Source organism: Bubalus kerabau, chromosome 7, assembly GCF_029407905.1.
Source record: "Bubalus kerabau isolate K-KA32 ecotype Philippines breed swamp buffalo chromosome 7, PCC_UOA_SB_1v2, whole genome shotgun sequence".
In the NCBI taxonomy this organism is placed as follows: domain Eukaryota; kingdom Metazoa; phylum Chordata; class Mammalia; order Artiodactyla; family Bovidae; genus Bubalus; species Bubalus kerabau.
Genome location: NC_073630.1, coordinates 102,533,947 through 102,549,717, shown reverse-complemented (window position 1 = coordinate 102,549,717; position 15,771 = coordinate 102,533,947). Strand labels below are relative to the sequence as shown.

The 15,771-nt window shown below is 43.1% G+C and overlaps 2 protein-coding genes across 5 annotated transcripts in view; one reads left to right on the top strand and one right to left on the bottom strand.

Annotated features, from left to right (window-relative positions):
• The window catches only part of ABRAXAS1 (abraxas 1, BRCA1 A complex subunit), a 257,244-nt gene that overhangs the window by 131,553 nt on the left and 109,920 nt on the right, over positions 1-15,771 (top strand). The gene's annotated exons all lie outside the window — the stretch shown is intronic.
• Positions 1-15,771, bottom strand: part of GPAT3 (glycerol-3-phosphate acyltransferase 3) — a 69,864-nt gene that overhangs the window by 1,662 nt on the left and 52,431 nt on the right. For all 4 annotated transcript variants that reach the window (XM_055588969.1, XM_055588971.1, XM_055588970.1 and 1 more), the window contains exons 8-12: positions 14,513-14,628; positions 11,212-11,267; positions 10,066-10,151; positions 8,895-9,023; positions 8,326-8,405 (exon numbers count right to left, since the gene is read on the bottom strand). In XM_055588969.1, coding sequence (XP_055444944.1) covers positions 8,326-8,405; positions 8,895-9,023; positions 10,066-10,151; positions 11,212-11,267; positions 14,513-14,628 — 467 coding nt within the window. The remainder of the gene's footprint in view (positions 1-8,325; positions 8,406-8,894; positions 9,024-10,065; positions 10,152-11,211; positions 11,268-14,512; positions 14,629-15,771) is intronic.

The following is a 15,771-nucleotide window of genomic DNA, read 5'->3' as shown; positions in this document are numbered from 1 at the left end:
TTGCAACCCCACGGACTGTAGCCCACCAGGCTCCTCCGTCCATGGGATTCTCCAGGCAAGAACACTGGAGTGGGTTGCCATTTCCTTCTCCAGGGGATCTTCCCGACCCAGGTATCAAACCCAGGTCTCCTGCATTCCAGGCAGATGCTTTACCGTCTGAGTTACTGGGTTTCCCTGGTCTCACTATAAATACACATATAAGAAATGATGAAGGTGCTGTGTGTGGGGGTGGGGGTGGGGTAAATTCCTCAAAAAGAAATGTGCTCATGATTCAAATCTAATCCTGTGTCTAACAAGTCATGTTTTGATTCAAAGTGCTCTATTGTAAGTATTGATAATCTTCCATATTCCAAAAGAGACTAAAATAAAACAAGCAACAAAAACATAAATGGCATTCAACCAATCACAGTGCCTATGTAAGCAGCATTCCTTAATTCAGAGCCTACGAATCTTTGAACTCGCTTCAGGGTGGTAAAAATCAGACCTGCCAAAGTTAAAAGGACTGTGTATGTCTTTCTTCCTTTTGACAATACAAAGAAACAAGTTGGAAGACCTGGAAGAAGACTGGATTATCTGGATCTACTCTCTCCTAATCTCACACTTTAGATTTTAATTCCCAGGAGACCATGGACCAAGAAGGTGCTTACTTTATTCTCTGCCTGTTTAATTTTAACCCAGCTAAGCATGAATGTTTACCAAATGCTCTCTAATGATGATGGGTGTTTCACAGGTCAGCCAGTGAACTCAATGCTGTGAAGACGGAACTTGACCTACAAACAGAAGGCAGCCTGAGTCCGCTGTAACGTTCAGGCATCTAGAGTCAAAACTAAGACATGGTCCACCACGAAGTCCTCAACTTTAAAAATGGACTTTGGCCCACAAATCTTCCAGGGGGTCAGCTGTAGGAAATTTCCATGAAATAAGGTTAGAAGTTGTCATGAGACCTCCAGAATTGTCCACAAGAGCCTCTTTTATCCACAGGAGATGCTTCTCACTATACATAGCATTTAGGGGCTTCCCTGGTACCGCTCAGCATCTGCTCAAGAACAGATGTTGGTTAACTGACTTGTTGCCTGTTTTGGCTGCTCAAGGAGAGATGTTGCTAATTGACTTGTTGCCTGTTTTGGCCTGGACCTCAGAAAAGGAGGAATGGCCTTTCCTCTGGCTCTCCCTCCCTTTCTTAGTTCTTACTATTCAGAATTCACATAAAAGCAATGTGTGCGGTGCTTAGTCGCTCAGTCAAGTCCAATTCTTTGCGACCCCATGGACTGTAGCCCACCAGGCTTCTCTGTCTGTGGGGATTCTCCAGGCAAGAATACTGGTGTGGGTTGCCATGCCCGCCTCCAGGGGATCTTTACAACCCAGGGATCAAACCCAGGTCTCCGGCATTGCAGGTGGATTCTTTACTGTCTGAGCCACCAGGAAAGTCCAAGAATACTGGAATGGGTAGCCTATCCCATCTCCAGGGGATCTTCCTGACACAGGAATCGAACCAGGGTCTCCTGCATTGTAGGCGGATTTTTTACCAGCTGAGTTACCAGTTCAGTTCAGTCACTTAGTCATGTCTGACTCTTTGTGACCCCATGGAATGCAGCACACCCAGCTTCTCTGTCCATCACCAATTCCCAGAGCTTACTCAAACTCATGTCCATCGAGTCGGTGATGTCATCCAGGATGGTTGGTAAGAACTAACAAACAGAGAGCCAGAAGAAAGGCCATCCCTCCTTTTCTGAGCTCCAGGCCAAAAAGGGCAACAAATCAATTAGCGAAATCTGTCCTTGAAAATCCTGAGCATCTCCCTTCTAAAGAAAGTGAAAGTGAAGTCACTCAGTTGGGTCAAACTCTTTGCGAGCCCATGGACTGTAGCCTACCAGGTTCCTCCATCCATGGAATTTTCCAGGCAGGAGTAATGGAGTGGGTTGCCATTTCCCTCTCCAGGGGATCTTCCCGACCCAGGGATGGAACCTGGGTCTCCTGCACTGCAGGCAGACGCTTTACCATCTGAGCCACTGCTCTAAGCACTCCAACTGTGACTCGTCACCCCCTCGAGACTTCAAAGCTTTACTCAATTCCCCTTTGCAATGGCAGGAGATCTTAGTACTTAAGGAGGGCAGCAGCTGAATATAAAAGCCAGTGTAAGATGATACAATTGAGGACTTCCCTGGTGATCCTGTGGTTAAGAATCCACCTGTCAATGCAGGGGACACAGGTTAGACCCCTGGTCTGGGAGGATCCCACATGCCGAGGGGCAACTAAGCCGTGCACCAACCTCCTGAGCCCATGTCCTGCAACTACTGAAATCTGTGCGCCTAGAACCCACGCTCTGTGTCAACCACAGACTAGTACTTGCCAAGAGCATTTGCCAGTGGCTGGAGGAAGCACAAGCTGCAATCAAGACTGCCGGGAGAAATATCAATAACCTCAGATATGCAGATGACACCACCCTTATAGCAGAAAGTGAAGAGGAACTAAAAAGCCTCTTGATGAAAGTGAAAGAGGAGAGTGAAAAAGTTGGCTTAAAGCTCAACATTCAGAAAACGAAGATCATGGCATCTGGTCCCATCACTTCACGGGAAATAGATGGGGAAACAGTGGAAACAGTGTCAGACTTTATTTTTGGGGGCTCCAAAATCACTGCAGATGGTGACTGCAGCCATGAAATTAAAAGACACTTAGTCTTTGGAAGGAAAGTTATGACCAACTTAGATAGCATATTCAAAAGCAGAGATATTACTTTGCCAACAAAGGTCCATCTAGTCAAGGCTATGGTTTTTCCTTTGGTCATGTATGGATGTGAGAGTTGGATTGTGAAGAAAGCTGAGCGCCGAAGAATTGATGCTTTTGAACTGTGGTGTTGGAGAAGACTCTTGAGAGTCCCTTGAACTGCAAGGAGATCCAGCCAGTCCATTCTAAAGGAGATCAGTCCTGGGTGTTCTTTGGAAGGACTGATGCTAAAGCTGAAACTCCAGTACTTTGGCCACCTCATGTGAAGAGTTGACTCATTGGAAAAGACTCTGATGCTGGGAGGGATTGGGGGGAGGAGGAGAAGGGGACGACAGAGGATGAGATGGCTGGATGGCATCACCGACTCAATGGACATGGGTTTGAGTGAACTCTGGAAGTTGGTGATGGACAGGGAGGCCTGGTGTGCTGCGATTCATGGGGTTGCAAAGAGTCAGACACAACTGAGCGACTGAACTGAACTGAACCGATCAACAACAAGAGCATTTGCCATCTGCCTCTGAGGAGACTGAACTCTGTGCTGCTGCAGCTGTTGACTCTCAACAACCCCTGAGGGAGTTTAGGGTAGAGAGTGAGGCACTCTGTGCTCCACGGAATCTGACAGAACAGGCCTTTAGATAGTTAGGTATTTTCAGGAACTGATTTCATGATCCCAATCTTTGCATCTCTTCATATCTAGAAAATCTAAAAGTTCCTTCACGATGACATCAGCTCTTCATGACGAGCAAGAAACCTTTTGTAAAGTGCTTGATTCACCAAAATCTTATATACTGACCTTCCCCCACTACCTCTTTGGAGTAGTCTCTCAGAGCAATCTGAGGTGCTGTCTCCTGGGCTACAGTCCTCATTTCACCCTAAATAAAACTTAACTTGCAACTCTCACATGGTGCATCTTTTTTAATTGACATCTGCAACAAGAGAAGCCACTGCAATGAGAAACTCATGCCCCGCTACTAGAGACAGCCCCTACTCACCACAACTAAAGAAAGCCCACCTGCGGCAACAAGCCAGCAGAGCCAAAAATAAATCAATACATTTAAAAAATAGTCACCTAATAATTTTTAAAAAGATGTTTCTATTAAGTTCTCATTTAATCTGGGGAGGGGGGCGGAAATCTAGACATGTTAATTCATACCCAACAGATGAATGACAAATATAACCGGAAAGGCAGTGAACTTATTTTCTTTTAAAAGATGAGTCTAGGTAATTAAAAGTAACTTTTTTTTTTTTTAATAAAACTGCATGTAGCCTGATAAAAGGCAATTTAAAAACTATGAGGATCATTTCTGCCATGCTATTCAAGCCAATCTGTCTGAGGACAGTCTGTCCTGGAGCTAACTCCCTTAGGCTCTTTTTGTTTCTCAAGGCTTTCTTCCTTTTCTTGGTATCTGAGGCTACAGATCCAAAGCTCTAAGCTTTTCATAATGGCCTCAGGACAGGAGCAGGGTTAGGATGTCAAGTAAAAGGAAGGGGGATAAAGAATAGAAAACAATGGATGAGGAAAAGGAAGCCAGTTATACATATGAACATGGGTCACTAAGACATCTGTAAACTAGAGCATTGGTAAGCCTGTTCATTTCCTGATGGCAGTGATAAGGATAAAATAGGAGACTTATACAGGTAGTTGTAAAGGTCCCAGTAGGGGACTATAGATAGATACAGAATCCAAGGAAACTTTGGGAGACTGATTGCTCAAGAAAGGTCCGTCTAGTCAAAGCTATGGTTTTTCCAGTTCAGTTCAGTTCAGTTCAGTTCAGTCGCTCAGTCGTGTCCGACTCTTTGCGACCCCATGAATCGCAGCAGGCCAGGCCTCCCTGTCCATCACAAACTCCCAGAGTTCACTCAGACTCACGTCCATCAAGTCAGTGATGCCATCCAGCCATCTCATCCTCTGTCGTCCCCTTCTCCTCCTGCCCCCAGTCCCTCCCGGCATCAGAGTCTTTTCCAATGAGTCAACTCTTCACATGAGGTGGCCAAAGTACTGGAGTTTCAGCTTCAGCATCATTCCCTCCAAAGAAATCCCAGGGCTGATCTCCTTCAGAATGGACTGGTTGGATCTCCTTGCAGTCCAAGGGACTCTCAAGAGTCTTCTCCAACACCACAGTTCAAAAGCATCAATTCTTTGGCGCTCAGCTTTCTTCACAATCCAACTCTCACATCCATACATGACCACAGGAAAAACCATAGCCTTGACTAGACGGACCTTTGTTGGCAAAGTAATGTCTCTGCTTTTGAATATGCTATCTAGGTTGGTCATAACTTTCCCTCCAAGGAGTAAGTGTCTTTTAATTTCATGGCTGCAGTCACCATCTGCAGTGATTTTGGAGCCCCCAAAAATAAAGTCTGACACTGTTTCCACTGTTTCCCCATCTATTTCCCATGAAGTGATGGGACCGGATGCCATACTCTTCGTTTTCTGAATGTTGAGCTTTAAGCCAACTTTTTCACTCTCCACTTTCACTTTCATCAAGAGGCTTTTTAGTTCCTCTTCACTTTCTGCCATAAGGGTGGTGTCATCATGTACAGATATGAGAGTTGAACCATAAAGAAGGCTGAGCACCAAAGAACTGATGCTTTCAAATTGTGGTGCTAGTAAGATTCATGAGAGTCCCTTGGACTGCAAGGAGATCAAACCAGTCAATCCTAAAGGAAACCAACCCTGAATATGCCCCAATACTTTGATCACCTGCTGCAAAGAGCTGACTCATTGGAAAAAACCCTCATGCTGGGAAAGACAGGGCAGGAGAAGAAGGGGGCGACAGAGAATGAGATTGTTGGTTGGCATCACCGACTCAATGGACATGAGTTCGAGCAAATTCTGGGAGATAGTGAGGGACAGGGAAGCCTGGAGTGCTGCAGTTCGTGGGATCACAAAGAGTCAGACACGACTGAGGGACTAAACAACAACAGGTAGTTGTAAAGGTCTCGGTATGGGACTACAGACAGACAGAGAAACTTAGGAGATTTTGGGAGACCACTGTAAGTTAATGATTGCTCAAGAAAACTATGGGATTATCATGGAATGAAGCAGGCTTGTTTTGCTATAAAGCCATAAATAAAAAGCATGAGACATTCCCCAGGTCATCAGGTGAAAGAAAAACATTACCACTCCTCTACTGATTTGAATAAGCTATGATAGTCCCAGTTTGACCTTCTGGGTCAGACACTCTCCCGCCCAATACAAAGGAGGAGCTAATGATGTAAGCCTGACCTCTACTCAGAGAAGACAGTCTTTTCCTCTCCCTCATTTTCCTTTGATTATAAAATTGTGGACCACTTAAATTGTGGGACAGGCAACCCGCCTGTTTGCATTTCCTCAACTGTCCTATAGTAACAAATTACTTGTTGCCTATCACTTTGCCTCTTACTGAATTTCTTCTGCACTGAGACACAAAGTACCTGAGCCTCAGTAACCCCAGACATCAGGTGAGTGATTCTAATTTAAAGACAGTGGGCTCAAGCCCCAATCTAGGTTTAGGCGGAGTTCAAGTCCCGGCCACATGGACTGAAGTCCCACTCTGAGTCACCTGGTTTCAATAGGATGTCTGCAATTTAGTTTCACATATTCCAGTTTAGAGAGTGTAATAAGAATGTTAGTCCTAACCTATCTTAACCATAGTTCAAGGAGTTGCCCTGAATCAAGAACTCATAGCCCCAGAGTGGTCAGCCAGGCATTTCATCAGAAGGCCACCCTCCAGAGGTGCCACTATAAGGCTTCCACTATCTTGATCTCCCATCAACTTTCCAAGCTTTGTTAATTAGCATAGTGAATTTAAAAATGGGCTTCCCTGGTGGCTCAGATGGTCAAGTGTCTGCCTACAATATGGGAGACCAGGCTTCAATCCCTGAGTCGGGAAGATCCTCTGGAGAAGGAAATGGCAACCCACTCCAGTACTCTTGCCTGGAAAATCCCATGGACGTAGGAGCCTGGTAGGCTACAGTCTATGGGGTCGCAAAGAGTCGGACACGACTGAGCGACTTCACTCACTCACTTTCACTACAGAAGTTAGTGGCTTGTTAATTAGCATGACAGATGCCAGAAACAGACTTTCGTGGGTGAAATTAGTTATGTTCAAGATACGTGAATTGATGAAATTATTTTAGATATATTCCCCACCCTTGCATTAAAGGGTATATAAGAATCCAGGCAGCCCTTCTTCCATAGGCTTAATCCCTAAGCAGTCCTGGGTCCCTCTGCCGGGTCAGAAGGTTTTGGCTGCCTAGCTGACAGCCTGACTTAGCTAGCCACATCCTGCTCCACGACACTCCCAAAATTGCCTCTCGTGAACTTCTCACGTCAAGTGTTTTCAAAACACCAAATAGATAGATAGCAGGGACTTTATTAAATGCACAGGACTTAACGAATGGACTGTTTTTGTGCTAAATATGCTAAAACAATGTCTGTGTGTATATACAAATTTAATCTCCCATTATAACCTAGGGATATTCAACCCTCACTGACACAGGCTAAATGTTTGCATGTGCCCCCCAAAATTCAGGTACTGAAGCCCTAACCTTCAATAATACAGTATTTGGAGATGGAGCTTTGAGGAGCCAGTTAGGCATAGATGAGGTCATCAGGGATGGGCCCTCAAGACAGGAACAGTGCCCGTGTAAGAAGACACACCAGAGAGCTTCCAGCCTTCAGCAATGAGACAAAATAAATTTCTGTTGTTTAAGCCACCCAGTCTATGGGAGCTTGTTCTGGCAGCCTGATCAGATTAATACTCTCACCTATATTCTTTCTTAAAAAAAACATAAAACTAAAGCCATAGATATCCATACTTAAAATATTTCACTTATTTCCTGTCAAGTTTTTAAGTTTTCTTTAATATAATTACAGCTGGAGATAAATAAGAACAAGTTTGTAAGTTGCCCCCTGCCTTCAAAGATACATTTCCCTCAAATCCAATCCCACTTTCTTCTTCAGTGAAAGATCCCTAAATTTTAGTTAGACATATGGCCAAGCAGGAGGTCCCCTGGTGGCTCTGACAGGACAGAGTCTGCCTGCAATGCAGGAGACCCGGGTTTGATCCCTGGGTAGGGAAGATCCCCTGGAGAAAGAAATGGCAACCCATTCCAGTACTCTTGCCTGGAGAATTACATGGACAGAGGAGCCTGGCAAGCCCCAGTTTATGGGGTTGCAAAGAGTTGGACATGACTGAGCCACTAATGTGGCCAAAGAACAAAGACTACATTTCTGAGCCTCCTCTGCAGCAAGGTGTTATCACGTGACTTGAGTTCGAGTCAACAGACAGAAGTGGAAGTGGTATGTCCAACTTCCAGCTTTTGCTCTTAAACACATGAATGCATCCTTCTTGTTTTAGTTCTTCCCTGCTAGTCATGTTATTGTACTCACTGGGCAGTCGTCTTGGACCATACTGAGGATGGTAGATCAATACAAAATGAGCTGTTATACCAGTCTAGGCTGCCTATGATGAAGTATGGGAGATAAAATTCTATCTTATTTAAGCCATCGTTATGCTGTATAAACCACTGTCAATGTCAGCTAAACCTCCAGCTAACAAGCATAATAAATGACATCTTTTTTTTAAGTAATAATACTTCTGAAAAATTTCTTACCAAGGAAGTTCAGTCAATCCTCCTTGTACAGCAATAGCAGACTTAACCCTGTTAGCAAACTGGACTGCGTCTTCTCCTTCCTGGAATAAAAAATTACCAGTACATCCTGAAGATAGAGTTCTCAAACAATGCTTTCAAATGTCTCACAATCACTTAGATTTGTTTTAAAGTATAATATTCACATTTTTAACTCAAATATGCTCTATTCTGAATTATAGCAAATATCATTTGTCCATCAAGAAAATGCAGTGCTGTTTTTGTTTAATATCTTTATCACATATATATATTATGCTCTTTACTAGACTTATTCAAGATACAACATTCTACAGTATCTCTAGGTTCAATAAACCAACAACAATGGTAGAAAGTATTATGGAAAAGAATTCTCCTGATCTAAAACCAGCATGACTTTGCAGAGCACTAGATACATTTTTTTTAAATGACTCTTTTGCTGAGAAAGCAGAAAGTCCAACTTCAACTGATGTGAGGAAGGGAGACACCCACATGTGCAGGTAAAGGTTTTCTCACCCTCATCTGATTAGATAAAGCACCTGTTATCTGTGCAATACCTCTCTGGTCATGGGGGGCATGTACCACACGTCACAGACGATGGCCCAGCTGGTCATCACTCGAAGCAGGTAGCTCACAATGTTGTATTTACTACTGTTCCAAAACGCATCACCAAACTGAGGATTATACTGTGAAAAGAGAAAAGAAAATGCATGCTAGTTAGGAATTAAATGGCAGCTTCTCTTCTACCTGCCAGTACATGACAGGCCAAACATCTATCAGACCTGCCCCCTGCCAAAAAAAAAAAAAAAAAAAAAGCTACTTCACTTGATCCAAAGTAAAGTAAAGGATCCAAAGAGCAAACAAGATGTAGAAAACAACCTATGGTCATCAGGGGGTAAAGGAGGGGACGGATAAATTGGGAGACGGAGATTGACATAAACACACTACTATATAGCACAGGGAAGTCTACTCAATACTCCATAACAGCCTCTATGGGAAAAGAATTTAAAAGACTGGATATATGTATAACTGAGTGGATTCACTTTGCGGAATACCTGAAACTAACACAGCCTGTAAATCAACTATATTCCAGTGAAACTTTTCACAAAAGAAAAGAACCAAAATAAAGAATAAACCAGGCTGGGCAACTCCCCTGACTAGAGCCTCAGAGCTCTTAGACTGGAGGGTTATTGACATGGTTCTTAAATATCTGTCTGCCCACTTCCCTGGAAGGTGGGTGAAAGTAGGAATAGTATCTGATTGCTCATCACAGTGTCCTCAGTAGGCAGACACTGGCCTGGCACATAGTGTCCCCCAACCGCTACTTACCTATATCCTTATCAGTAGCCGGAAAAAGGGATCAAGCAAATGGGACAAATGTAAACAACAGGTGGATATGAATAAAGAGCACATGCTCGGTCGTGCCCAATTCTTTATGACCCCATGAACTGTGTAGCCCATGAGCCTCCACTGTCCATGGAATTCTCCAGGCAAGAATACTGGAGGGGGTTGCCACTTCCCTCCCCAGGGGATCCTCCCGACTTAGGCATCAAACTCGTGTCTCCTGCATTGCAGGCAGATTCTTTACCGTCTGAGCAACCAGGGAAGCAAAGAGCACACAAGTATTCCATATTTTTGCAAATCTTAAGTTTGAAATTATATCAAAATAAAGTGACCAAGTCACTGTCTTTGGCAGGGAGGGGTGTGAGAATGGGTAATCTGTCTTACCTTAATGGCAACTGGATGGATGGTTCCTCCAATTTCAAAGCTTCCTTTTTTAAACATCATGACTGAAGTATTGTTGATACAAGTTCCTATAAGGACATCAGTAGGGAGTGAAATTTTTTAAAGCAGTCAATTTAAAAAGGAAATATTTTGTTATAAAATAATTTAAAATATTCAGGTCACATCAAAATTACAGACTTTTTTTAAAATTACAGATATTTTAAATACTATCATTTTACAAATTAACTCCTGTTTAAGTAGTAGTAATTCAACAGTTCTAAGCAGGTTTAGCTGGAGATGGAAATGGCAGCCCACTCCAATACTCTTGGCTGGAAAATCCCACGGACGGAGGAACCTGGGAGGCTGCAGTCCATGGGGTCGCTAAGAGTCGGACACGACTGAGCGACTTCACTTTCACTTTTCACTTTCATGCATTGGAAAAAGAAATGGCAACCCACTCCAGTGTTCTTGCCTGGAGAATCCCAGGGACAGGGGAGCCTGGTGGGCTGCCGTCTGTGGGGTTGCACAGAGTCAGACACAACTGAAACGACTTAGCAGCAGCAGCAGCAGCAAGCAGGTTTAACAACAAATTTTACTTTATTGTTGACTACTCTAAAGATACAGTTTCTTCACAACAGATGGCGACTTCAATATATTTTAAAATAAGGACCTTTATAAAGTTATGGAGAATACCTATCTAAGTTCATTAAAAGTAAAATTGTTAGTCACTCAGTCATGTCCAACTCTTTGGGGCCCCATGGACTGTAGTCCGCCAGGCTCCTCTGTCCATGGAATTCTCCAGCCAAGAATACTGGAGTGGGTTGCCATTTCCTTCTCAGAGGATCTTCAAAACCCAGGGATCGAACCCAAGTCTCCTGCACTGCAGGCACATTCTTCACCATCTGAGCCACCAGGGAAGCCCATCAAACTTAATTACCCAGAAACAACTTCTGAGATCAAAAAGGTACCATGATTTCCATCAAACCTCATAAGAAAGTAGGGAATTACTGGCTCAGAGAGGCCATGCCATTCCTAAATGACAGCAGAAATCTGGACTAAGAATGCCAGCTCCAGAACAATCCAGCTCCCCATATACTGTGGGTACCTGTTGTTATCAACCATAGCTTGGTAAGCAATCCCACTTCTCACCTTCAGGAAAGATTAATATGGGTAATTCATTCTTATGAGCAATATGTTCTTTTAGTCTGTGAAGAAAAATAAACGATCTAAATTATACCTTCAAAAAAAGAGGTGGGAATCCCCTTTGGTATCTTTTCTTTTAGGTTCAATTAAATCATGCAAATTTTTTAAAATTGGTATATAGTTGCTTTACAATATTGTGTTAATTTCTGCTGTACCACAACGTGAATGAGCTATAAGTATACATATATACCCTCCCTCTTGAGCCTCCCTCCCACCCTACCCCCATCCCACCCCTCTAGATCATCACACAGCACTGAGCTGAGCTCCCTGTGCTACACAGCAGCTTCCCATTAACTATCTATTTTACACATGGTAGTGTACATACATCAATCCCAATCTCTCTTTGGTATTCTTTACTCTCTACTAACACAAATATAATTGCAAAGCAATAAGGAGAAGAGAAAGGAAATAAACACAAGTTGGTCCCTTTCTATACAAGTATTAAGAGCTAACAAAGTTGAGATAGATTACAACTGCCAGCGTGCACACCACTGCTCAGTAATCACAAGATGGGGAATAGTTCTCTAACCTTAAAGACATTTCAATAGGTATGTACTATTTCACTCTTAAAAGCATAGCCCACCATCATATTTACAGAAGCAATGACTCGAGTGCCTCCAGTTAAAGGTCTCAGGCAAAAAGCTGCTTCAAACAAAGGTTTCTGGTAGCTTAACTCCACTCCAAGACCCAGAAGTTCCCTCTCCTGTTCCATAAAGAGTGCTAGCTCTGTCTGCCTTTCAGTTCAATTCAGTTGCTCAGTCGTGTCCAACTTTTTGCAATCTCAAGGACTACTGCAGCATGCCAGGACTGTCTGTCCATCTCCAACTCCCGGAGCTTGCTCAAACTCATATCCATCCAGTCGGTGATGCCATCCAACCATCTCATCCTCTGTCATCTCCTTCTCCTCCTGCCTTCCATCTTTCCCAGCATCAGGGTCTTTTCCAATGAGACAACTCTTCACATCAAATGTCCAAAGTACTCAGAGTTTCAGCTTCAGCATCAGTCCTTCCAATGAATAGTCAGGTCTGATTTCCTGTAGGATTGACTGGTTTGATCTCCTTGCAGTCCAAGGGACTCTCAAGAGTCTTCTCCAACACCACAGTTCAAAAGCATCAATTCTTCGGGGCTGAGCTTTATGGTCCAACTCTCACATCCATACTTGACTACTGGAAAAACCATAGCTTTGACTAGATGGACCTTTGTTGGTAAATAATGACTCTGCTTTTTAATATGATGCCTAGGTTGGTTGTGGCTCAGCTGCTAAAGAATCCACCTGCAATGTGGGGGACCTGGGTTAGATCCCTGGGCTGGGAAGATACCCTAAAGAAGGGAAAGGCTACCCATTCCAGTATTCTGCCCTGGAGAATTCCATGGGGTCACAAAGAGTTGGACACTTTTCACAATGAAAGTGAGCGACTTTCACTTTCTTTTTTCACTTTCTAGGTTGGTCATAGCTTTTCTTCCAAGAAGCAAGTGTCTTTTAATTTCATGGCTGCAGTCACAATCTACAGTGATTTTGGAGCCCGAGAAAATAAAGTTTCTCACTGTTTCCATTGTTTCCTCATCTACTTGCCATGAAGTGATGGGACCAGATGTCATGATCTTAGTTTCTTGAAAGTTGAGTTTGAAGTCAACTTTTTCACTCTCCTCTTTCACTTTCATCAAGAGGCTCTTTATTTCTTCTTCACTTTCTGCCATAAGTGTGGTGCCATCTGCATATCTGAGGTTATTGATATTTCTCCCGGCAATCTTGATTCCAGCTTGTGCTTCATCCAGGCAGGCATTCTGCATGATATATTCTGCATATAAGTTAAATAAGCAGGGTGACAATATACAGCCTTGACATACTTCTTTTCCGATTTGGAACCAGTCTGTTGTTCCACATCCCATTCTAACCATTGCTTCTTGACCTGCATACAGATTTCTTAGGAGGCAGGTCAGGCGGTCTGGTATTCCCATCTCCTGAAAAATTTTCCACAGTTTGTTGTGATCCACAAAGTCAAAGGCTTTGGCATAGTCAATAAATAAAGCAGGAGTAGATGTTTTTCTGGAACTCTCTTGCTTTTTCAGTGATCCAGTGGTTGTTGGCAATTTGATCTCTGGTTTCTCTGCCTTTTCTAAATCCAGCTTGAACATCTGGAAGTTCACAGTTCACATACTGTTGAAGCCTGGCTTGGAGAATTTTGAGCATTACATTGCTAGTGTGTGAGATGAGCACAATTGTGCTGCAGTTTGAACATTCTTTAGTGTTGCCCTTCTTTGGGATTGAAATGAAAACTGACCTTTTCCAGTCCTGTGGCCACTGCTGAGTTTTCCAAATTTGCTGGCATATTGAGTGCAGCACCTTCACAGCACAATCTTTTAGGATTTGAAATAGCTCAGCTGGAACTCCATCACCTCCACTAGCTTTGTTCTTAGTGATGCTTCCTAAGGCCCACTTGACTTCGCATTCCAGGATGTCTTGCACTAGGTGAGTGATGACACCGTTCGTGGTTATCTGGATCATTAAGAGCTTTTTTGTATAGTTCTTCTGTGTATTCTTGCCACCTCTTCTTAATATCTTCTGCTTCTGTTAGGTCCATACCATTTCTGTCCTTTATCAAGCCCATCTTTTCATGATATGTTCCCTCGGTATCTCTAATTTTCTTAAAGAAATCTAGTCTTTCCAGTCTATTGTTTTCCTCTATTTCTTTGCATTGATCACTAAGGAAGGCTTTCTTATCTCTTCTTGCTATTCTTTGGAACTCTGCATTCAGATGCACATATCTTTCCTTTTCTCCTTGGCCTGTCACTTCTCTTCTTTTCTCAGCTATTTGTAAGGCCTCTTCAGACAACCATTTTGCCTTTTTCCTGTCAATCTCTAGATGCGTGTAAGTGATAACATCCAGCAAATACTCAATCAACCATCTATTTATTCAGCCAACCATTACCAATTACTTACATTCAAGGTAGTAATTTTCAGTTTTAGAAATTCAGTGACTGGAATACCTAAGTCAGGGCAATGTAAATGTATGGGTCTTCTAACCACATCATCTATACCACCATGACTACAGAATTCAAAATTTTTTAAATCCAGTTAAGACAGGTGACTCACTGGAAATGGCGAACCACAAACAGAGGTCCATATATTTTAGTTTTAACCCTTAGTTTTAGTGTTAACCTTTAGTACCGCTGGCTCTGCCCTCTTTGATGGGAAGGCCAAGATTTTATGCCAACCCAATGGATACCAAGTAATGTCACTGCTTACCTCCTAATAACCAGGTGTCGGTCCTTCATTTCTGAACGTTCAAACCAGATATGTGGACAAGCCTTGACCATGGATCTCTGAATAATTCCCATCAATCCACCATGAACCTGGCCCACCTACAAGGACCATGAGAAAATGGAAAAAATGTAAAGGCAAAGCTGTCCAAAAAAAGCCTTCTTTTCTTTAACCAGTAAGTTCCTATTCCCCACTCAGAGAAAAGACTGGTCTTCTACTGATTGAAGTTCTTAGTCTCTTCAAAGGTCATACATGCGGGCTCAGTTGCTCAGTAGTATCCCACTCTGTTGCAACCCCATGGACTGTAGCCTGCCAGGATCCTCTGTCTATGGGATTCTCCAGGCAAGAATACTGGAGTGGGTTGCCATTTCTTCCGCCAGGGAATCTTCCCGACCTAGGAATTGAACCCGCGTCTCCTGCTGCCTCCTGCTTTGGCAGGCAGTGCTTTACTACCTGGGAAGCCCACGCTCAAAGGACAATGACTGGCCAAATATAAGCACAAAATGTTGTTGAGTAGCACTTTTGAATTTTAAGTTATGTTGTGGTACTGCCTTTACGCTGGCTTTTAAAAGTAGACATTTTCCAATAAAGTCAAAGTAAGTGAAATACAGATTAAAACTACATTGAAATACGATTTCAGACCCAACAGACTGGCAAAGATTCAAAAGCATGACAAAAAACCAAGGCTGTGGGAAAGAGGCACTCTTATACAGTCCTTAGGATGGGGAGCTTATAACCCTCATAGAAGGAAATCTGGCAATATCTATTAAAATTACATATACATTAGCTTCCCTGGAGCTCAGATAGTAAAGAATCTGCCTCCAATGCAGGACACTGGGGTTCAATCCCTGGGTCTGGAAGATCCCCTGGAAAAGGGAATGGTAACAAACATCTATTTCTGCTTTATTGACTATGCCAAAGCCTTTGACTGTGTGGATCACAATAAACTGGAAAATTCTGAAAGAGATGGGAATACCAGACCACCTGACCTGCCTCTTGAGAAACCTATATGCAGGTCAGGAAGCAACAGTTAGAACTGGACATGGAACAACAGACTGGTTCCAAATAGGAAAAGGAGTACGTCAAGGCTGTATACTGTCACCCTGCTTATTTAACTTATATGCAGAGTACATCGTGAGAAACGCTGGGCTGGAGGAAGCACAAGCTGGAATCAAGACAGCTGAGAGAAATAACAATAACCTCAGATATGCAGATGACACCACCCTTATGGCAGAAAGTGAAGA